General features: G+C 35.1%; 1 protein-coding gene across 2 annotated transcripts; it reads right to left on the reverse strand.

The window, feature by feature from the left end:
* Positions 1 to 1,439: 1,439 nt before the first annotated feature.
* On the reverse strand, positions 1,440 to 16,661 carry LOC121589186 (calexcitin-1). 2 transcript variants are annotated; one of them, XM_041907893.1, is made up of 7 exons: positions 16,559 to 16,661; positions 14,525 to 14,614; positions 10,548 to 10,600; positions 9,671 to 9,790; positions 7,000 to 7,076; positions 3,379 to 3,514; positions 1,440 to 2,215 (listed from the first exon to the last, which is right to left on the reverse strand). In XM_041907893.1, the coding sequence occupies exons 2-7, from the start codon at positions 14,583 to 14,585 to the stop codon at positions 2,105 to 2,107; spliced, it is 558 nt and encodes a 185-aa protein (XP_041763827.1). In that variant the 5' UTR covers positions 14,586 to 14,614; positions 16,559 to 16,661; the 3' UTR covers positions 1,440 to 2,104. The 2 variants fall into 2 exon arrangements, with proteins under 2 accessions (XP_041763827.1, XP_041763826.1); XM_041907892.1 differs by having other exon boundaries at positions 16,441 to 16,661.
* Between the last annotated feature and the right edge of the window lie 9,190 nt (positions 16,662 to 25,851).

Consider the following 25,851-nt stretch of genomic DNA (forward strand, 5'->3'; position numbering starts at 1 on the left):
AATCGTCAACTAGTATGACTTAACAACTTTCTAGGACTGAATTTCCTGCTAAAAATTATCAACAACCCAAGCACCACAGATAAAGCTTTAACGACTGGAAAATCAAATATCCATTGAAAGAACAATGAAGGCTCAATAGCTTCACTCGTTCGCTCAATAGATGGCGTATTATATTGCTGTCCTTTTCTTGCAATGTGTGTGTTTCTACAAGCTTCATCTAACCATTACCTATATAGCCTTCTAACTTTCCGAGCAAAAATATGATTTTGAATGTTCGTTTGGTCTGATACCGTCCAAATAGACATACAGCGACAACGTCGCGCGCGACGACGTCGCGCGCGACAAAATGTAGCTCAATTTTGCAAACAGAGCTACTCGTCGCGCGCGACAATTTTGCTTCATCCGAAATAATCGAATTATCTACTTTGTTTACAAGCCAGATTAATGCCAAACGCAAAAAATAGATTTGAACACATTTTAACCTATTTTTGTGTGTTTTCAAATAAAAAACAAGTTGGTTGACTGAGTCAAATGAGCTACTTTGATCTACACCGAGTGAAATTTTGAGCTATTTTTCGTCGCGCGCGACGTTGTCGCTCTATGTCTAATTGGACGGATACATGGATAGCAACATCAACGACCAATTTTCAAATTTGACTTGCTTCTGATTAACTTATTATAATTAAATTTAGTATTTAAACAATCGGATTGCCGTTATAGTTCTAGCGATTCATAACTTGAAAGCGAAACCTTATAACAGTACAGAGGGAAGGAGAAAGCTCTCAAAGCGAGGAAAGCGCTCCACTGGTTGGGAATCCCCCCAACAGATGGCGCCATCAGCTTTTTGCTAGTTTTAGAATGCATAAGTCGTTCACCGGCTGCTAAACGAAGTCTTTTTATATTCCGTTTAGGTTGAGAGCTTGAGGGTTTAGAACCCGTTTGGTAGTCGTTAAGTGGATTTGTGGCACTTGGGAAGTCACTGAAATCCTGCCCCACTAGTGGTATATACAGGTCTTGCCGACAACGATTTTTGTGCCAAATAAAAAGAAGAAGAAGTTGATTTCATTAATTGAACTAAATGTTTTTTTTTAATGAAACTTTACGAACAACGATATAAATAACCTCAAATTATTCTAGTTTGAGTTGTTAAATTTAATAGTTCTGCTAGGTTTTAAGGGCGTGTAGACCATGTGTTGAATGCATACTTGTTTGGCTTATGTGTATCAAATAAAACTATCTCTTTGCAATAATAAAGCTCGTTTGTTGTGATTAATTAATTAATTAGTTCGTTGACCAACTGCCATATCTCGAATTCAGCGAGTACCTCATTCTTCTTCTTCTTCTTATTCTTTGGCTCAACAACCGATGCCGGTCAAGGCCTGCCAACCCACTTGTGGGGTTGGCTTTCAGTGACTTTTTGATTTCCCCCCATAGCAGGATACTCAGTCCTACGTATGGCGGCACGGTCTATTTGGGGCTTGAACCTATGACGGGCATGTTGTTAAGCCAGTACCTCATAAACTTATATTAACGCAAAAAACGACAGAAATCAGATTGACAAAAGTCATCGCCGCAGATAAATATATTTTATTTAGTCTAGCTTTAGTAATCCATATTAGCAACAGTCATTAGCAACATTAGCAATGCCATAAATTTAAAGAACATTCAATATTTTGTTATCGATTTTTTATTACATCGTTTTCCATGCTGTTATTGAGGCAGCGGTAATCGCTACTGCGGGCGTGCGGGCGTGCGTGCGGAAAAATCAAAATTGTTTGTTTTGTTACGTTATACTGTTACACAAGTTTGATTCTGACAAAAGTTTGATTCTGACGCATGCGGTTGCAAACTGTCACCCGCTGCGGGTGTCAAATTCCATACATTTTCAGAAAACGCACGCATGCCTGCATCAGCGATTACCGCTGCCTGATTGACACATTTGGTTCGGTTGTTGACGTTTAGCTACACATTATTAATGCGTTGTCGCTAACGTCATCATTATCAAAATCGTTTATTATGATACCTTTCTGCGTGAGTTAATTATTGTCGAATCGGTTATCCCAAAAGCCTTCAGTTATTCAAATATTTAAACACTGAAACTCCGTTAGAAGGATGTTTTGCCAAAAATGAAGTTGCCAGGAGAAGTTGTATCGTCTGAAGAAAAATACTCATGCCATAATTCACCAAACTGCTCGCGGTTTACCTCCAAAGCGCCCTAAATTTACAAAAAGAAAAAAGAAAAATGTATTTGTTTGCAACACGAAAAAAAAAATGCCAGAAGAAAAGTTACGCCTGTAGCCAAATTCATATCACTTGCAAAGTTCCCTACAACAACACTAGATCATTAACACAGCCCAAATAAATAACCAACCGCTAATATTCCCAACAAATTATTTTTTTTTTTTCATTTACGCTATTATTGAAGTTTATCAATCTTGTGCATCTTTGTTTGTTAAAATTTTGCAAACCAACGAGAGAGTTCCTTTCCCTTTTAAGATCGTAGGCCGAAACTTCAGACTACAGGCGGTCCCCGAGATATACGGTATCTCTCATACTCTTATAGGATTTGGAGATATGCGGTTTTCCAAATTTGACAGTTCTTTGAGCTAATTGCACTGATTTGAAACATCCATTGTGAAATACAAAATAGTTTCCGTATTGATCGAATTTAAAATACCATTTCAAAAGGTTCAAACTTTTCAATTCAGTAGAAACATATGGAATAATTAATTTGGTGGCTTAAACACCCCCTACTTGCAAAATTGCACGAAAATTAGTGATATTTTAGCTGGAAATCACGAGATTCGACTTACGCGGATATTCGAGATACGCGGTATTTTGCGGCCGATTTCGGTCCCCATCAACCGTGTATCTTGGGGACCGCCTGTATCTCCTAATCCGCTTAAGTCGAGAACCGCGTAACTTCGGAACAGAATGTAGTTAGCCCCTAACATTGGAAGAGGAACACAATTGCCAAGAAATATCTGTATCCGATTCCGTCTTTAGAATTGAAAACGGATTCGGAATCAAAATCGGAATCGGCTCCAGAATTGGCCTCGATCCCGACTAAAACTTCAATTTTCCATCACTAATAAGAATGACCATATTAACAATTTTGACGAGTAAAAGGTGGAATTAGATATCGCATGTGTTTTGTTTTGACTCTATTGAATGTTTAATATATCTATAATGAAAAAATGTGTATCTAATTGAATCTTCCATGTTACATATATTACGGAAGATTAATTTGTTACAATGACCAAGCAGACTTTAAATATTCTTGCTTAGAACTTCATTGTTGGATAATGCAGAAAACTTTGTTTAGTTTAAATAGCAATGAACTATGAACAATTCAGTTGATCCGAATGATTGACAAACCTTTGACATCTTTTTAAACGCCTCTTGGCACTCGTTTTTATCTACGCCGTAGCTTGAGCATACTATAGAGAATTCATCGCCATCGATAGTGCCATCGTGTGAAGCATCTTCCAGGTCGAACATAAAGTTCATGTATCTGTAATTTTTTTATAAAGCTGTTAAATTAAACAAATACTCGACGGAAATCAAATATACTAATTATTATTATTACTATTCATTACAAGTATTCTTTCGTATTCATTCATTCATTCATTCATTCATTCATTAATTAATTCATTCATTCATTCATTCATTCATTCATTCATTCATTCATTCATTCATTCATTCATTCATTCATTCATTCATTCATTCATTCATTCATTCATTCATTCATTCATTCATTCATTCATTCATTCATTCATTCATTCATTCATTCATTCATTCATTCATTCATTCATTCATTCATTCATTCATTCATTCATTCATTCATTCATTCATTCATTCATTCTTCATTCATTCATTGAACATAACGTTCAGTTGAACATTCATTATTCTCATCTTAATGTTGTTTGTTATCGGTATTTTATACATTACTAATGTTGCCTAACTTAGCCTTAATGTCCATGAGAATAATACAGTCTGCTCCCGAGACACATGGTTTATGCGTTCCCGTGGCATTCACGTAACTCGAAGATCCCCGTATATAGAATATCACGTTTTTCATAACGAAATGCGTCTAATATAATTATATATATAGTCCGAACTCACTGGTTGAACTTCGATTCCCTGCCAACTATTGAATATGTGCTTTTTAGTTGGCACGTTTTTCCCAAGGTCCTTGAAAGAGAACAGGTCGAAGCGTTTAGAGTAAAATGACAGAAAGCCATGGGAAAATTTTGACAGTTAAAGTGAACATTGTTTATGTTTAGCGATGGACGTTGCTATGAAGTGAACGTGAGTTTTGTTCAGCATTTTGCACTCATTTTCTTTTAGAATATTATAAGAATTAGAATCTAATTAGAATATTACATGGCTGATTCAATCCATGGATCTCATTTATCATTCGTCCCCGGGTTATAAGCAAAGGACGGTATGCATATTGTACCAGTGTGTGTCGATGGGATGTTTATTTTTTCTTTCAGTGTTTAATTGAAAGTAAATAGGACTTCTTTTACCCAGTTGAAACATGTACTGTGCTGTTTTATACCTGTTAAACATTTCGTTCTTCCAGCAGAACCGATGCAAACGGTAGTGCTTTGTCGTCACGGAATGGAAATGGAGTGAAAAAGATTATCAATGTTTCTGAATACTGAATAGACTGCAATTACTTCTCCTATTCTCCAGAAGTGGTTGACCGAAGAAATTTAACCAAAATAATCTTCCTAATAGTAAATTCATCCACTTTTCCGCGTTAACTATTATCTGTTTGTTTGTAAACACTTTTTCATGAAACGGCCAAAAGGGAGCTGAAAATGGCAACCTAGCAACGGGCTTTGCATCGACCTATTCTCCTTAATAGGTCTTGGTTCAACTATTGAATTCTGACTGTATTTGTTTAAATTTAAGACCATTGATTCAATACGAATCATGCAGAAAATTAGGATATTTCTTGCTTTGAGATGATATAAAAATTTTAGTAGATAAGCAATTTATTGCAACTGATTTGACAGATAAACTATCAAATCATTCATGAACTAACCTGATCGCACTTGCGTCAGGCAAAAATAAAATACTTTTCCGGGCTAAAATAATCTAGGCTGAAAATCTGAGGATGGCTTTACGGCTCTATTACATTACAAGAATAATTTCACAACTATGGAACAGAATTTTATGTAAAACATGGCTGTTTCATATAACTATTTTGTGTTGAAGAATTTGTTTTGCGACGACATTCACATATCTGGTTTACGTGCCTCTTGCTAAAAAACAAAATTTTACACTTTGATAGTGGAATTCTCCTTCTTGACAGAATCTAAATTGGCTAGGGCCAATTAATTTTTCGACCGAGGTAAATGTTGTCAAACCAACACAGCAAATTTTCACATCCTGCTTCAGTAAAGTTTTTTACTGAAACGGTTCAGTAATATAATATTGTACTGGTTTTCAGCAGAAATGTCTTGGTTTTTTCTGATTTTCAGGAACACAATTGCATTTGAGTAATACAAAATTTACTGAAAATCAGTAAAATCAAAGTCAGAAGAAGTCGTTACATTGAATATAATTCACTGTAAAACAATTTACTGAAAATGCAGCAATTAATATCAATTAATTCATCAAATCTACCTGTCAATCAGAACATCAAAACAAAACAACGCACATGATGAGGAAAAAGACGATTTGGTAGGCGCTTAGAGCCACGCCGATCAAAATTCAGGTGAGATTACGGCTTGCGGGATTAATTTGAACGAATTGGCGGCCTTGTTGGTGTTTAAAATCTTTGCTACAATTGTGCTTACTGAAACTTCGTGGTTCCTAGCGCTTACTGAAACATTAAAACTTGTTGCGACAACATACAGTATAAAAACAGTAACAAACAAAATAAAACATGGATGAATATGAACTGAGCGAGTGGCAATCTCTGCTCATCAATAAAAAAACTAAATTTTAATGAAATATTTCGACGCTTTTTTTCGCTACCAACTACTCAAAAATCGTTATTATGAGAATGGCTTTACTGTGATTTCGGTAATCGAGCTGTCATTTTGATGAGCACCGAACATTACTGAATGATTCAGTAAACTTTTTTACTGCTGCATTTTTAGCTTAAAAAAATCATATCAATTGTATTGAACTTCAGTAAAAAAGTTTTATGTGAATACTATTTAAAATTTCTCAATGTGATGGAGCCTTTACGTCTGGTTTTGTATGGAGTTTTGAAATGATTTCAGCCGTCAACTGTCAAACTTCATGTAATAAAGCAGGCTGGAATCGTAAAACCCCCCAAACAACTGATTTGGGGGTTTGAAGATAATAGAGTATCTCCATATCCATGCATGTTTAGAATCGCGTTACTCTGGAACAGACTGTATTTAATTTCTAAAAAAGGTGGCAGTGCCTCATCCGATGCGCTTTGATCGGAAGGCCTGTTAATATTTTATAAAAGATTTGACAGAAAACGTCGGACGTGCTATTTCGTCGTACGACGAAATTAAAATGTTTTGATTCCATCGGATCGTCGCATTCAATGTTATCTATCAATGTAATTATGCAGGTCATGTAGGAACAACATCGAACTTTTTTTTCAATAATGTTTGAACTATTAAAATTAATTAAAATAATCACAATATGAACCGAAATAGCGTTTGACACTAGCGTCCGATAAAATTGCATCAGGTGAAGCACTGCTATAACTCTAAAAAATGATTTGATTATGTTCATAAAACTCGCTAAACATTTTTTCACATTGCGGACACCGGTGTATTGCTAGCATAAACACTGGTAATGAGTAGAATTTGTTCTAAATGTTTCTCCAATCAGAGTGTCCGTTCAAGTGCAAACAAAATTTCTAACAAAAATCATCAAGTTGATGATGTGGTCATATTTGAATAATCGAGGATATTACTGTAATTACTGCACCTTATCTTAGTGCATTGTTAAAAAATTAATAACATGGCTGTAGAAAACGCCATTTCTGATATTCACCTTATCTGCCAATCCATGACTGTACTAGGATCTTTGGCGTAAGCATCCCACATGTTGCACCATTCGTCAACAGAAACCTGAAACAAAATAACATTGTAAAAACGTTATGATTGTAGAAAAATATCCAAGCCAAATTGTATGTACATTTCTACTGCAGTATAACCTCACTAGTTGGGGTTTTTAGTCGGGTTGCTCACTAGTTGACACCTCAGTATTGGGATTGTCTCCTATAGCTTTGAAGGCCTTAACCGCCGGTATTATAGCCATGGAGCTATTTAGTAAAGCCATTGCAATGTATTTCATCACTTTCACCATCAGCCAAACAACCCAACTATCGAGTGCGACTTCTTTAGTGGGGAGTGTTAGTGTTGGGATATTAGTAGTGTTGGGATATTGGAGATTCGGAAGATTCAAAAATTCAATCTCTGGAAAGATTGGTCGGATCGGATCCCATTTTTATGATTTGAGTCTCTTCAAGATTCCATTGCGATTGCAATTGCGATTGCGTTTGCGATTGCGATTCGGATTAAGATTGGGTTTGGGATTAGAATTGCGATTCGATTGAAATTCCTATCGCAATTGGAATAGCAATCGGATCGAAAGAAATATAATTTACTAGCTGGCACAGAAAACACAGTTATTCCCAAAAAAATAAAAATTTCCATTTTTGCTTTGTTACATAGGATAATTCGTATAGTAATCGGGACGTCACACGATGCGTAAACTGAATTTAGGGAAATAAGTAATAGGGACGTCACACGATGCGTAAACTGGATATCAGCCATACATCCCTATAATCATTTGACAGTAAGTTTACGCTCTCCCATACAAATCAAGCGTAAACTTTTTGAGTTTACGCCTTGTGTGACAACCGTATAAGGCCAGAAATACAAGAAGCGAGATATCCTCAGCCGCGGGTAGCTCGATAACAGTAGAACAGTTCAGTTATCATACCTGCCTCGTCTGCAATCTCGCTCGATATTCCTCAGAAGCAAGTTTCCTCGGTAGCAAGATCGAATGACGTTTCATTATTTGTGTTATATGTGTATATGTGTGTTTGCTTAATACTTATTGGAAATGTTACTCCATTTTAAAGCTTTAACCGTTGTCTCAATGACCAAATTTACACCTTCATCTCTATGATCGACATATCCGGGTATTCCATACATTTTGTATTAGAAATTATTCTTTTTCAAATTAAAACTTCAAGAAATTTTGTTGTATTGAAAATTCAAATTTGGTATTAAAGTACGGACATAAGACTTATTTAATTTAGTGAAGAAATGAGGTTTTTCTAATCTAGGTTACTAATTTTAAATATTTTTCAAGTTTGACAACCTGTCTTTTAAATGGAAGATGTTGCTGATGTTCAATGTAAAATACATTGAAAGCATCTTGTTTATTAATTTGATATGATATTGATAAATAATGATATTGATTTAATGATACTTTTTTTTATTGGTTTTTATTGTTTTAAAGTCGATACTATAAACATATTTGCTTGATAAACACAATTTCATGAGTATAGAATAACATAAAGAATAATGCATCATGCATATTTCAAACATTTACAAAGTATTGTATACGATGTTTTACATGATTATATATATATATATATATATATATATATATATATATATATATATATATATATATATATATATATATATATATATATATATATATATATATATATATATATATCGTATCCCGTACATTTTTTATGGGAGTGATGGCTGGTAATTTAAACTTTTTGTGGTGGTTTTTGTGCCAAGGAAGAAGAAAAAGAATCCTTCAAAGCTGCACTACATTAATTGAAATAGTAATTATGCATCTTATGGATGATTCTGTTTATTTTGATGGAATATGAATAGAAAAGCAGAAATTTTTCATTAAATTATGTTTTTTCAACATATAATAATTTATATAATTCATCATTTTAATCATCTTAATATAACCAACATCAACCAGAGCTGTAACATTTTTAAGACCTACTATTATAACAACTTAAATAAGCGTTATGGCCGAAGCCGTTCTTTCTGAATAAAAAATGTAACTGCTTTAATCATAATAAATGATAAAATAATTTAAATAATGTTTTTTTTTGTCCTCCTATTGTTAAAACGAGGATATTGAAATCAGAATCAATGTACAATTTTTTTTAACTTAATTCAGCCCAATTATAACGCCTTCGCACCAAATGTATTTGTGATTCAACATGAGCAAATCATACTTGGAATAGTGAAATAATATACATCCTTGTACTTAACATATTTAAACATCTTAATAATAATATATTTTATCTTAATTATCTGCACATAGGATGTCAAATCCTGACGAAACAAAAGCCTGAGCGCCAGGTAACGCATCGACGTGGTTCCGCGCCATCTATTGGCGGAATTGTCAGTCAGTGAAGCTTTCCTCGCTTTGAAAGCTTTCACGTTTCCTGTGCACTGTTGTATTGTTCTAACGCAGTGGTTTTCAGTCTTTTTGCAGCTTTTCCTCCATGTTGAGGCATGTAGGATTTCCCTCCCAAGTTCAATAGCGGGGGTAGAGTGTGGCAACCCAAGGTATTTAGCAAAATTTTGATCGAAAAATTGCCCCCCTTGGGCAAAAGTCTAAATTCATCCCTTGGGGAATTAGTAGTATAATAGTATGAAGTAGTATTTACCTGCCCATCGTTGTCCTTATCTGCCTTGGAGCGTAAGCCTTCCCAGATCTTGAACATACAGTCGTGCGTCTCTATGTTCTTTGGATTACCTGCAGGCCAACCACGCAATGTACAGATTTTCTAAAAATGTGAATGTGGCGATAAAAAAAAGGTTATGAGAAAACAAACATCGATATCCAAAAGCTGTGTATTCACATAATAGCACGCAGCAATATCCTACGCTCACCATACAATAACATTTGTTTTATGAAATTTTACGCAATGTAACATGAATTTCCAAATTTATATACAGTCTTTCCCCGAGTTTCGCGACATTCGAGTTTCGCGAATTTGAGTTACGCAAATTTCTATTTTAGACAGTTTATGTGTCGGGCCGGTCTGGTAGTACAGCCGTCAACTCGTATGACGTAACAACATGCCCGTCAAGTCCCGAATAGATCGTGCCCCCATACGTAGGACTGACTATCCTGCTATGGTAACAATATGTCACTGAAAGCCAAGCTCACTTCACTAGTGGGTTTTGGCAGGTCTTGATTGACTGCGGTTGTTGTGCCAAAGAAGAAGAAGATGTGTCAAATCACTACAATTTTCTCCAACTGCAATTAAAATATAAATTACTATTTGTCCAAAAACTTTAAAAAACAAAAAAGACAGAAATAACCGATTTTTCTACACGAATCGAATTAAATAAGTATTAAAGTGCTTAAAAGCACTAATTGTAATCAAAAATCATTATTAAATAAGAGTATTTTGTCTGCGAAACATGATTATCGACTTACGCGAAAATCTGAGTGCGAATGCAAATGTCTCCGGGACGCATTATTCACGTTACTCGGGGAAAAACTGTACGACAATAGAATTATGCTTATGCCCTTACCTCAATAGCTAATTCAAAATCCTTCCGATCAATTTCCCCACTCTGGTTGACATCTGTAAAAAGTGTTATTGTTAAATTATGATTTATTGAAACGACGCAAATGATTTACTCATTTCATAATTGATTGGTTTGTTGATTCATTGAGCGTGAACGAAACCCTCATAAGTTTTTCACTAATATGAGCAATGGCCCGTTGCTAGTTTAAGCTTCCAAGCAGAAACTTTAGCCATTATGTAATTAGGTAAATTAGGTAAAAGGGTAAAAGTAACCGTATCAATAAACGATGAGCAATCTCAGATGGCGCATATATTTATCTGTCAAACGGTTCTGTTTGATATATTTATCTGTCAAAAAAATTATATATCTCGGACATATAATCTTGAAAATTTATGCGCAATCTTGGCGCAATCTGAAATTGTATGGAAATGACGTCTATAGCTCAGGGTTGGCTACGCGATTTGACATATGTTTTGATAAAACGAATATATGCGCAATCTGAGATTGCGCATCGTGTATTAATACGGTAAGGCTCAGCCCTCTGCGTTACAGTAGTAGTTGGAGTAGCGTTAAGTTTCTTAAAACATTCCCAAGCATCATTTTTAATATACAGGCGTGCCCCGAGTTACGACCCCCTCGAGTTACGACGATTCGCAGATACAACGATTTCGATTTTCACAGTTAAAAGTTGTCATTGACAAGAAATTTATGTATTTTTTTTAAATTTCTGAACTGATAACCGTTATACACACATTTTCAAAGATTCCAAAACTGCCCGATCTTGAATATCTATATTGTGTACGGCTTTTGGAATATAATTATTACATTGTCGAACATTACAGGGTTTCACACTTTATCTCAAGACCGCGGGACCCCTTCCCGAATCTGTCTTAGCTAATGCCAAGACTGCGGTATGATGCTTGAAAACGTTGATGATACCTGAATTCATCGGATGCAATGCTGAATCTGCCGCTCATTTCTCGAACACACGGTTCCACGACGAGGACATGCGGTCGAATATTTTTTACACGTATAACCTTTGGGTACTGAAAACACCCAATATTTTTTTTCGTGCTTTTACCAAAAAAGAGTATTTAAACAGCTAAAACTATTTTATTAACGCTTTTAAAATATTTTAATTAAACAATAATGCATTTACTCATTTTATTAAATTGTCTTTTTTCGATTTATGTGGAATATATGGGATTTGACATTTTCGATTTGATAACCAACAAATCGACCATGTCATTTCCCATACATTTTACATGTTCGATGTTGTGTTCGATTTCTGCTAGAGCGCCGGGTAACTCATTCTAATGGTTTTTATTGGTTTTTATTGAATGTTTCAAAAATAAAACCTGATTTCATACGTAATACATATAAACAATATCCCATGAGACATTTGCTCGAAATTGTTTTTCCATATCTGCTCGATTAGTACTGGATACGCCTGAAATTATAAATTTGTGTGTGATCAAGTGTATTGAAAGCGCTAAGATTTGGTGCATTCGTAAATTAGACTTTCTTCTATCAATGGACGATGCCGTCGAGCTCATTTTACATTTGTAGCTTTGATTTTTTATGAAAAACAAAATCAAATTTTGTGTGATGTTATTCTATGAAAATTGGTATTTTTAAGTATAACATGGCTACATGACCAGCTATAACGATAGAAAACATCATTTTCGAGCGAATGTAGAAGAAAACAACGAAAAAGCCGCATCACTGTTGATTTTAAAGGCCTTTTACTAAATTCCCTTAAACTGGTGCAGTTTAAATGATGTTTAAGGCTCCAGTTTAAGGGAATTTGCTCGATTTCCCGATTATTCGTGCTCGAAAATGTCAATTGGGATTCCAACACGTGCATGACGCAACCTGGTGTTGATTTCATTTTGAAAACTTCTTGATAGCTGCTCAAAAACTGCTATACAATGCAACGGAAAGGGCCCCATCCATAGAAAAAAAACGAAAGCTCCATAGCTTCAATTGATTGCTCAATAGATGGCGTCGTATACAACTCATCATTATATTGCTGTCCTTTTATTATTGCAATGTGTTTCAACAAGTTTCATCTTCTCATGACCTATGTAGACTTCTAACTTTCCGAGCAAAAATCTATATGAATGGTCGCGTGGTCAGATACATGGGTATCAACACCAACGACCATTATTCAAATCACACTTGTTTCAGTGCCGGAGGTTTACTTTGGAGTTTAGTATTTAAACAATCGTATCACCGTTCTAGTTCTAGCGATGCATAGCTTCAATGCTTCAAGTTCTCTTTGGAACTTTGCGGCTGATAAGCACTGTAGGGTTGATGATGGAATTTGAAGGCTTGTTAAGAAGATGTGCCGAAATTGGTAGAACTGTATTGTCTTTTTTTTAATACATGACATCGGTACAAGGTGGTTCTTTTGTATAAAAATGTCAAATACAGACGGCGTCTCGTGGTTTGTGCTCCAGTTAACTTTGAAGTTATTTGAAGTAGCAATATTAAGTGAAGTTATTTTGATTTAACTGTAAATAATTTATATTTTTTTATAATTTATAAATAACTTGAGGCCAGTCTGGTGCTACAGTCGTCAACTCGTACGACGTAACAACATGCCCGTCATGGGTTTAAGTCCCGAATAGACCGTGCCCCCATACGTAGGACTGACTATCCTGCTATGGTAATAAAAAGTCACTGAAAGCCAAGCTTACTTTCACTAGTGCGTACAGGCAGGCCTTGACCGACAGCGATTGTTGTGCCAAAGAAGAAGTAAATAATTTAAATTTCTGTGAACGTAATGAACATTTATAGTTCACAAATCAACATGCATATAAAGAAAGCTCAAATTTTTTAGATATTCCCTGATATACGCTATAATTGCGGACCGGAGACAGTAGCGTATCTCGAATATTAGCGTAAGTCGAATTTCAATGTTTTTTATAAAATTATAGCTAGTTTTCGTATAATTTTGCTAATTTTTTAAGGTTTTAGCTACTGAATTAGTTATTGAATCTGATTTCAACTGGAGATTACTATTTTGTACCTAGTAAAATAGATTTTAAAACTCGACAAAAAGGGAGTTTATTTTGCATTTTACATTTGATGAGTAAAATTATTACAATTTGCTCGAACAACTGTCAAATTTAGAAAGTAGCGTATAGTAAAATCGTGTATATTGAGTATAGCGTATATCGGGGAATACGTGTATTGTTTATTTAAATCATGACGCCTTGCTCGAAAATAAAACACAAAGAAAATTACAAAGTGCTTATTAGACTGTAAAAATACTAACTCCAATTGATCGTTCACCATAAACTGCACCATAAAAATTCAAATTTTTCTCACCTCCATCGTTCTTTGCATGCCGAGGAGATTTCTCTCACCGTAAATGCTGTCAGTCGCTTTCAAAGCATGATGTCAGTTATTGTCTCAGCTGCTTTTTTGGTGTATGTAGAACCGCTCAGAGTTAAGCCAATCTATTTTTGAATGACGCTAATGCAGGTTCGCAGAAATGCTAAAAGAGATTATCTCAGCGGATAAGCAAACGCGATTGGAGGTGTTTATGATAACTTCAAGTTCCGCGGTATCACAGTAATCTCGAATCGAGTATTTTTAACTTTGAAGTATATCAGCATGAATATAATACAGTGGGTAAAGTAGTGGGAACATTCTCGTAATAGGTATTGAACATATAATAGGTATTTGACGTAATAGGTATTTGAGTCTAGATAACATGACGCCAAATTGTTCTCCCCTCCCCCCTCATCCCTTCCTACACACATCAAATAAGAGCCACAACAGTTCTTGCCACTTGGAGCCATCGATACCCTAAACCCGCTGCTGTTAATAATTGTATAATTGTATTAATGTTATGCCTATGGCATTCAAGTCGAATGTATATACCAACATAAAAATTGTGGTTAACCCCTATAGGAGTGGCGGGTTCGTTGTTATATGTATGTTTCATAAATTAGTTTCGGAACACTCACCAAAGAAAACGTTGAACAGGTACAGTAGCTTCTTCTTACGAAAATCTGAGATAGATGACATTGTTGATTATTTTTTAGTTTCTAGCAGATCTGAAATTAAATGTAAGTATTGTCTAACTTTAAATACATTATCGAAAATACATAGAATTACTTTACCCAAGGGTCTAAATACCAAGGTTTTTTTTTTCAAATAAATTAAAGCTATCCTACAGTGGCATTAGTACTATTTGGCAGTTAGCCAAATACACCGTATATCAAATATCGATCCATTTCACATGCTTCTATTTTGAACTGTGTTATATCTGATAATGCAATTAGCATTATAAAGAACAGTGGTAAACTAGAAACTACGGTCCGTGGGGCTGCATGCAGCCTTTGAGAGCATATGATGTGGCCCTGACTTTGTAAAATATAAAATAAAAAGTTCTTCATTTGGACTAACTACGTAAAAAAATAATTTACTTTATCAAGTTGAAAAAAAAGTTTTAGGAACATGTTTGGTATATTACTATCCAATTATATACCTGGGTATATAATCTGGTATAAGCAATTACTTATCCCCAGATAAAAACCAGATTTAAACATTCGCAGACACCACATATTTTCACACTTTTTTGTTTTAAGGCTCTCTGGACTGTTCCCTTTATCACGTATCGGAATACTACTTTCTTCACTTCATTGATAATATAAATATGATAATATTCAGTAATATTCCGCTTTGATGTGGAAATCAAACATATGTCTTTAAAACTGTAGAAAAACTATGCAAAAGTGTAAAATAATGCGTCTTATGTATGAATGGGACCCACTGCTAGTTTTGCTTAACAAAATGATCACATTTCTAGCCAATATTAGGTAATGAAATTGAATAGTTATAGTCATTAGTGTTTGTTGAAGGCTGCATGGGTACTTCGTGTGCCTAATTAAATGGCTATGCTCGATCATTCATCGAATCATCGATATGTGAACACGATATTCTTATACGAGGATTAAATAACTGACCAGAAAGCCTTATAGTTATCACACATCTAGTGAAATCCATATGGGGTTTCCCATAATTTTTTCGTTGTTTGGATTTGTTCAACGATTTATTCACAGTTTCCTGTGTATTATTTGATCATTTCTTCGATTTCTTGGAATCGACACATTGAAACCAATTTTGCAAATGCAAACCAAATGCAAAAGATTTAAACAATGTTAACGGATAAGCCCTGATAAATCGACTAATAACAAACTTGGGAATTAGTCAAAAACTGTAACAGTTACGAAAAATTTATAAGATAGAGCGACCACCACTGAAAAATGATATCATAAGGTGATTTGTAGCGATTGAATTTTATTTCCATGCTCCCTTTTTCTTCTACATAATCAAAGATTTATGACGAAGAGAATTTTAATTAAAATAAAAGATTTGTTATTTGTAAAGAAACAATGTAGATTAAATCATATATCCAACGATAAGTTCTGAGAGATTTTCCCGATCAAAACCCCACGTAATGTAGTGGTTGAAGAAGAAACAAATTAGTAACCAAAAAATTTGACCAAACATTCATATGTCCTTGTTCATTAATTCATCATAAATTAGAAAATTTCAAAAATCCCGTTGTTCCTTTTTAGTAACGTTTTTAACACTTTTATTCGTTAAACATAATTCAGAAATCAAATTTGCTTTTTGTATATCTTAGGCATGAGATGATGTCACTTATTTCAGGTCATATTGTATATAATAATAAAAAAACTATTTTCACTTCAACTTAGCTTCATCCACTCATTTCACAATTATGGTCTTCAAAAATAGCTACTTTGAAAATAATAATTATTTTAGCCTAAAATGCACCAGAGCAGATTGTTCTTTGGAGCAATACCTGAAGAAAAGACAACACTTTTGTATATAAAAAAAACTTTATAAAACCTACCGTATATCTATTTAATATTTGCTCAATTGTTAATTATTCGTAAAACAATTCAAACTAATTCAGAATACCCGAACACACACACAAGGACACAAACAGAACGGTACAGCTTTAAACGCACCAAAACGGAGCAGTGTTCTCGATGAACTACGTTGATGCACTAAGGAGCTTGCTTGATGTTATAGACTTAGGTTGTGTGATCTGTTAACCAGGCACAAGTAAAATACCGTACTCTGTCGCATTGGAGTGGCGCTTTTATAGTTGGGACGAACGCCAACCCCGGCCAATAAAAAAACAGCGTGCTGTGACACTAACAGATAACATAATGCAACACACTGCATACAACGTAGGAGAGTACAAATAAAAGTAATAAAAGTGTTAGTTTAAATATAATCTGCTTAACTTAAGGTCATCATTCAGAAAATTTCTTATTCTTGAATGCAAAGTAAAATGCGTTGAAAAAGTCAAAATGTATGTTTATAACATTTCTGTAGTTTATGATGTCTAACACAATGGCAATATATATATATATATATATATATATATATATAGATATATATATATTATATAGTATATATATATATATAATATATATATATATATATATATATATATATATATATATATATAGTATATATATATATATTATATATATATATATATATATATATATATATATATATCTGATAATATGCATTTTAAAGTATAGTTTATTTTTGATCGTTAGTGTACACATTGCTTTCCACGAACAAATAATAGGCTGCACACATGCAAGAGCGAAAAGATCCAGAGTATGGTAGGGAATTTGAGAGGAAAATGAGAGAACGATGCTAAAGAGTCCCAGGCATAATTGTCGAGCCCCAGCCGTTGACGCATAGGACAATCATTCTGGATAGAAGAATCTCTCATCCGCATACTGATCAAACGGTTCCATGCCGTATTTATGCTCTCACAAACATAAACTGGTGCTATCGTAGTCACTCAATCCTTTTGTAGGACGATGCTTCTCTGCAGTTATTGGCGCCGTTTGCCACATTTAACAAATACTTCGGATTTCGCATTGCCCCGAATTGGTCGTCTGGGACACAGTTCGGGATTTTGGGTGCTAAATATCCGTAATTCAGTTTCCAGATTTGAGTGTTTCAAACTGCCCACAAGAGAAAAAAGAGGTTTGCTATGGTTTGATTACATCAAATGGATCGATTATAAACACCCACATACACAATTTTCCAAAACAAATTCGCGTTGATATATATATATAGATTAGATATATATATATATATATATATATATAGATATATATATAATATATATATATATATATTATATATAGATATCTATAGATATAATATATAGAATAGATATATATATATATATATATAATATATATATATATATATATATATTATATATATATATATAGATATATATATATATATATATATATATATATATATATATATATATATATATATATATATATATATACGATACATATACATCTTTACATTCGCAGTAAACAATTAGGAGGATATTTAAGCCATGGAGCAAAATTGGAGCCATGGCATTCAATAATATAAGCTTGACAGAACATTCTATCTTGCATCTCAAACATTTCAATGCTGCGTTTCAACGAAAGGCTTGTGCCTATGCGTTGTGCATTGTCGTTTTTGTTTAATTTATACTTTAAAAGTTTATCCTTTGAGTATCTTGTCACAATTGAGCCAGTGGGAGATTAATAAAAAATGAATAAAAAAATGTAGAATGTATTCAAATACAAGTTATATCAGCGATACTTAATTATTGTTGAATGATAACCGATTTTATTGAATAAGACGGACACGTTAAGGAAAATGGTACAAATATAGGAATTGATAAATACAACGACCATGAAAATGTACTTACATTACCTTTTACTCATGTTTAATAAGAAAATGTGTTGAAACTTTCAGTTTCTATTTTTTTCATGAATTAAAATTTTTTTGTGCATTTTTAAAATGTTCGGGTAAGACGGACTCTAGATATGGGAAAGATGGACACCATGAAGGGTAAGATGGACACCTGTAGAAAACGTTGGAAATTGAAACGATTTATAGTATTTTAACACATCCTATTGCTTTCCACGTCCTGATACGTACATAAACACATGCAGGGCCGATTGCAACGACGATTCATTCAGCCGTTCATTATGGAATTGTAAGCGCCGTTCGTAACAGACCGTAGAATTCAGAATTTAAGGCATTTTTGAAATATCGAGCACCAACAGTGGATGCTGGTCCAGCTTACACAACAACATTTTAGAACTTCCCTTAAGAAAATTACTAAAGTCCTCGACCCTAGCACTTTTGGTAGACTTGGTAAGGAATAGGTAAGAATAGGTAAGGCCATAGGTAAGGCCATTTTTTCACCAAGTCAAAAATATACTATTTATTATTATTATTTTTATTAAAAAAATATATCTTGCTACTCCTATAGAATCTTAATACTATTCATGTGCGATATAATATCAAAACCTCTCGTTTTGTTAATAAATGGTAATAAAAATAAATAAAATGTTTGTTAATAAAAAAAATTAAATATATAATATATATCAGAATATATATGTATATATATATCATAAAAAATAATAATATATAATAAAAAATAAATAATGATATTTTCAAAAAAAACATGGAACTGTCAAACTAAGAAATTGTAAATAAATAGTGATTATTACAATTTTGAACTTTTTTGAATGATTTATATCACTTTGAAGCCCTTAAAATTTTATTTGACTATTGATGTGTCATATCAGTACAATTAGCTAAAACCGTACTTATTAATCTCCGAATCCACACATAAGTTCATGTAGTTTATTTACAAAGAATAAATAATTATATTATTCTTTTCATCTATGTGCTCGAACATAATATTATTTTTATTCTCGATCATATGTGAGTATCTAGGTCATTTTTACCTAGATAAGGAATATTTTTCGCATTACTAAATAACAACGAATCATTTTGTTAAAACGTGGTGCATGCTAATTAATTTTCAATTAACGAAAAAAAAAAAATGTCACCATCATCAACGTAATTTGACGCATCAAAAGTCTAATCAAGTTGAATAAACAGATGCAGAGAATTCAAGCATGATTGACCCACAATTATACTCATCTCGAATCTTAGTTTAACTCACGCATTACGCAACTATTCTTCACCAAACTTACCCAGTGAGAAAATGCATCTTGTTTCTTTGGTAATATAAAATATAAACAAATATAAAAATATAAAATATACAAATTTGATAAACATAAAATAAACAACAGCATTCTTTGTCACAAAAAGTTAAGCATGTTAATTTGGGCGACTGATAAGCTCCTAATCAATACGGTTTTTTTTATTTGTTTTTGAATAACTCACATTTGGTTCGAATGTATGTACGGATGTTTTGTGTAAGTCTAGCATACACCTAGCATACAAAGTATTTTCCTCTTGATGTGTTATGGTAGAAAACGGTATACAGATTAAAAGCATTAAAAAATGTGCTGCATTGTTATCTTTAAATTATAACCAGATAAGCGTCTATCTATAGCAGACCCTCCACATACGTCTGTATTTGGGAACAGTATAAAGTCTCGGAGCAAGGTGTAAGTTGAAATACAGTCCAAACTCACTGGTTGAACTCCAATTTTCTGCAAACTATTGAATATGTGCTTTTTTGGTGGCACATTTTTCCATAAAAAAACAACCTGATTTTTTTTTCTCGGCAAGCCATGAGATTTTAGAAAAAATGTCAAAATCCGGTTTTCCATACAAACGCATGTTTTTCAATTGAACTGTCAAGCAACTAGCGAGTGTTCCTCTCAAAGTCTGTATAATACAGAGGTCTATGCATAGCTTGATTTTTTTTTGTATTTTATCCTCCATCAATACATCATATTCATTTAAAACCAGGAATAGTGTCCACAACGCCAAGTGCAATAAAAATCAACGAAATATCGCGTTGTGGAAACTCCGGTATCGATGTAATACAGCAAAGTCTATATAATACAGAGGTCGAGTCGTCCAGAACATTTGATCAAAAAGCGTGGGAAAGTTTTGACAGCTGGATGAAAAAGCTTCAATAGCTTCATCGTAGCATACATTGAGGTTTTAGTTGTTGTGCATGCAGTGGTCTGAACGCATTATCGGTCATTTTTACATCGTTTGTTCGTAATATTGTACTTAAAAAGTTGACGAATGTCAAGAAAAGAAATAATTGTAGTACAATTATTGATTATAACAAGATCATTGTCCAAAATTAGGACGAAATCATGTGCAGCTCAAGATGACCAAAGCTATTAGGCTAGTTTCCTGATTTTGGTTGTTTTTAACTGGTGAATTAGTGAAAAAACTACTCCATGTCATGTAAATGAGAAGGAAATGTATAGTTACAATAGATTTTGTGCAGAAAGGCACAACTGGGCCTAAAAAGTGTTTGGTTGTGTGGAATCGTTCACAAACTTTTTCATCTAACTGTCGAAATAAAGCTTTTAAAATGGTGGACCAAAATCGAGCTATGCATCGACCTCTGTATTATATAGACTTTGTAATACAGTCTGAAATCACTGGTTGAACTTTGATTCCCTGCCAACTATTGAATATGTGCTTTTTAGTTGGCACGTTTTTCCATACAAAAAAAATATGATTTTTTTCTCGGCAGGCTATGAGATTGTTGGGAGATTTTCAAAAAGCAGTTTTCTCATACAAACTGACTGTATACTAAATTGTAATTGATAAATAATGTACATCTAAGAAATAAATACAATTGAATGAATGAATGAATGAATAGTCCACCATTTTCAAACAAAATCTATATAATACAGAGCTTTTAAAATGGTGGACCAAAATCAAGCTGTGCATCGCTCCTCTGCATTATATAGACCAAAGTCCATATAATACAGAGGTCGAGTCGTCCAGAACATTTGATCAAAAAGCGTGGGAAAGTTTTGAGGAAAAAGCTTCAAGAGTTTCATCGCAGCATACATTGAGGTTTTAGTTGTTGTGCATGCAGTGGTCTGAAAGCATTTTCGGCCATTTTAACATCGTTTGTGTTGTATACTTAGTTGCCAGACTACGATTTGTTCAGATTAATAGCTTTATTCCAACTGACTATTCTATATGGTTGTACATGTATACTACGATCGAACAATAACTATTTTGTATGGTTGTACATGTGTACTGTGATATCCAACATCTCCCCCCTTATGGATTCGGCATCCAGTAAGATTTGAACCGTTCTGGTAATTTGATAACTCTTCGACTTCTTTCCAAAATTGATGGTTGCTGCTCTTGCTGTTGAATAACTGGTTCTTCTCCCTCGGATTCTTCTGCGTTGTCATTTTCGGAACTAACGTTGTCCAATTCAGAATGATCTGGAGTTGAACTGAGTGTCTGAGATGCTAATTCAGTATCGTTTCATGTTGTTACAGATTCGTCACAGGAAACAAATTGTGAAGACGTTGATTGTTGGTCTGACGGTAAAGGTGTTTTCAAATCAAAATCATCAAGCACTACAGATAGTGGTGTTAAAAATACTGCAATATTTTGTCCGTTTGCCATTCGAGATTTCAGCTGGTTGGTGTGTGATCGTACTAACTGCTGTTTTTCTTTCAAGAAAACGTTATAATAACCATTGCCGATTTTCTCGATTACGGTTGCTGCTTCCCACTGCCAGGAGTTTCTACGATATACCTTGACATAAACAGCATCGACCTGTTGATAACATCGTTTCACTGCCCCGTGCTTTTTGTTGAAAAATTTGGCTTCCCTCATTCTGTTCCTCGGCGTAACGGTCTTGAAAATATACCTGCAGACTTCAGTAACTTTTCCTTCCAGATTGGTGGTTTGAAATACATTCGATTGTGTGTTTCAAAATTCTGGAAGCAAGGTATTTAGGGTATCTTCAATATGTGAAACCTTCTTGATAGTATCGGACAGATTCTCTTCTAAGTTCGAAATATTCTGTTCTATGCTGAGTGTGGCTATCATGAACTCTTCTTTCGGCCTTTTTGGTTGATCACAAGTTGAGTCGATTGGAACGGGCCATAACTTGAAGAGTTCAATCCTTTCGATCCCTAGTTACCTGTTGCAGTGACAAAACATCTGCCGTTGTGGTTTTTGTCCAAGGTCCTTGAAAGAGAACAGGTCGAAGCGCTTAGAGTAAATTGACAGAAAGCCATGGGAAAATTTTGACAGTTAAAGTGAACATTGTTTATGTTTAGCGATGGACGTTGCTATGGAGTGAATGAGAGTTTTGTTCAGCATTTTACATTCAATTCCTGTTAGAATATTTGAAGAATTAGAATCCAATTAGAATATTACATGACTGATACAATCCAAGGATCTCTTTTATCATTCGTAGCCGGGTTATAAGTAAATGACGGTATGCATATTGTACCAGTGTGTGTCGATTGGATGTTTCATTTTACTCTCAGTGTTCAATTGAAAGTAAAAAGGACTGCTTTAACCCAGTTGGAACATGTTAAACATTTCGTTTTTCAGCAGGACCGTTGCAAACGGTAGTGGTTTGTGGTCACGGAATGGCAAACAATGAAAAAGGTTATCAATGTTTCTGGATACAGAGTAGACTGCAATTACTTCTCCTTTATTGTCCAGAAGTGATTGACCGCAAGAAATTTAACCATATAACCTTCCTAATAGTAAATTCGTCCACTTTTGCGCGTTAACTATTAGCCGTTTGTTTGTAAACACTTTTTCATGAAACTGTCAAAAGCGAGCTGAAAATGGCAACCTAGCAACGGGCTTTGCATCGACCTGTTCTCCTTAATAGATCTTGTTTTTGTCATTCATGTTGACGGTGCACTGGAATTCGCCTGCTAGATGGAGTGGTTTTCCAGATGCAGTGATAGCTTCGATCGTCGCAGGGTGGATGTTGGGTGTACCCAACTTTTTCATGTTTGCTGCAAAATCACCATTATATCACTAGCTGTGTCGACTGTAGTTTTACTGTAACTAGTTAAAATGGCCCTGTTAATAATTATTAACAACCGATTCGCACAGAAGGTGTTGTTCCCTGTAATTGACGACAGAGGGCGACATGGTAAATGCTTAGTGTGGACAACGTCCAACACTGATCGGGCCGAGTACTCCCGAAGGCTCACGATCAGGGCTACGGGAGAGAAGAAAGTTCACTCTTTCGCCTTAGCCCGAGACAAGTGACGGATTTTTTAGTGTCTCTGAATAAAATTCTAACTTAAAGATGGCTTAAAAACGCTTGTTTTTATTAACAATAATTTACTGCGGGCGAAAGAAAGAGTGCTGTTGATAACGTCTCAACAGGCCCGGTAACAGGGCTACACAGCCTTTATTTGGGGGCATATAAGAATTGCGCTTCAATCAACCATTTGGTTTGTATCCTTTGTAAAATATTTTTTGTGTGTGCTCCTATTATTTATAACGTACCTTGAAGTATATACAGTAATAATTAATTTTTTTCTTTTGTTCAATATTCTACAATTATATTGTTGATAAATTTACTTAGCTCAGCAATCGTGGTTCAATCTCTTACTACCTCTTGATAAACGAAATTTTTAACGGCCACACCTTCCTGATTCACTTTCACCGGTTATGTATTGAGCACGTTCACGTTCGATCGCGATGTCACTTTTGAAGGGGCTTCGCATAGTGCCTGTGTGCAAATACCTCATTGGGGAGATACAGTCCAAGATGGTGTAGGGACACCTGCAACGGATTTTTTTTTCGGCGGATCTGAAACGGTAATTTCGTGTTGTTGCTATAGCAGAAAATGCGCGAGAACAGTACATCGTCTCCCCTCCGTGTGCCGGTTATAACCCGTGCATGAACACAGCTTGGCCTAAGTGCGACGATCTGAAGTCGCGTTCCATTGCAGAGTCCTCGGGATGTGTTCATATTACGAAGCAGCAACACCGGTGTTGGAACCTTATAACAGCGGCTTAGGATGGTTCCAACGACCTGTCAATATTATCGTTAGGAAGAGAGAAAAAGAGGAAAACAGAGGAGAAAAAGAGAGAGAATATGCAACAAAATAGCATAAAAAGGGTTCGAAAGACAAACCACGGGAGTATTACCAAATAACCAGCGGAATAAAGAGACCAATTTTTTGGCAACATCTTACGATTAAAACTAAAACTATCGAAGTGTTCGGCATTAAATTATTTTTCCGCTTTGTTTTCTAACAATCCAAAAAATTGCGGTCAACTATCGAGTCGAAATATCGTTTCGCGGATCTAAGTCAAAGTAAGTCGCGCGGGCGTTTCTATCGCGTAAATAAAACCTTGTGTCGTGAGTGATGAGTGAAGGGAAGGCAGAGTACGCGTCGTATGCGGAGGGTGAAACTAGCTACCGAGAGACGAGTCCAATGGTGGAAATCGAGAACGTGGCCATTGACCCTAGCGGAGCATCGTTCATCCTGGGAACATTGCGCGAGGCTGCCATCCCGTCGGAAGTAGACACCCCCGGAAGGTACATTCCTGTGTCAGGAAAATTGATGCCTTATGAGTGGGTGCAGAGTAAGGCGGGAACTTCACATCGCTTCAAATTCACCACGTCGGAAGTAGTCACCTTGAGGAGCATTCCCGAAGCGGGAAACGCAAGACCTCGCAAACAGGTGCAGAGTAAGGCGGGTGAGTTGCACGGGTACGAGACGCAAAGATCGCGGGTCGGGACGGAAGGGACGCGATCCGTGCACGAAGGTCGACGATATAAAAAATATAAACTCCAACGAAAGCTGCGGACACTCAATGACGAGGATGTCAAAAACGGCTTGACGCAGCACACAGATTGTGACATTCCGGTGAAATTGGAAAAAGATTTCACGATATGGTCTCGCGGCGTGGAACTTTCAATGAGGAAGAGCACAGCGAAAGAAGATGGCCCTTCGCGAACCGGAGGTCATGACCTACATAACTACAACACTCACACCAGTAAGGACTGCACGACACAACATGTTCAAACACTGTATTCGATATATCTAACACACATACAGTATCTGAACAACGCAACACACTCGCGACTGATGTTGCATATCGGATATGCTACAAACTGCCAAATATCGATACGCTTGATGTATATGGTATCTTTGAGAGAAAAAGAACATTATGAACACGCAACACGCACTAGTGAAAATACGCAGCTGCCCACAGAACACTTGAAGGACGCTAAGCACTCAGGGTTCCAAATACAGCCTTCACAAACGGCCAGCATCGCACAAGATGATGGGACAATGGCGTACCTTGATTGTATGAGAACAAGGAAAGCCCTTGCGAAGGTGTTGATCGTTGCATTATGGAGCTGGTTGACGTTCTATGCGGTGATAGTGAGTTGTCTTCATTCCTGGCACGACCTGGTACATAAAGATTCAGAAATGAACCTTTTCCACCCCAGAAGAAAC

This window comes from Anopheles merus, chromosome 2R (assembly GCF_017562075.2).
Source record: "Anopheles merus strain MAF chromosome 2R, AmerM5.1, whole genome shotgun sequence".
NCBI lineage: Eukaryota > Metazoa > Arthropoda > Insecta > Diptera > Culicidae > Anopheles > Anopheles merus.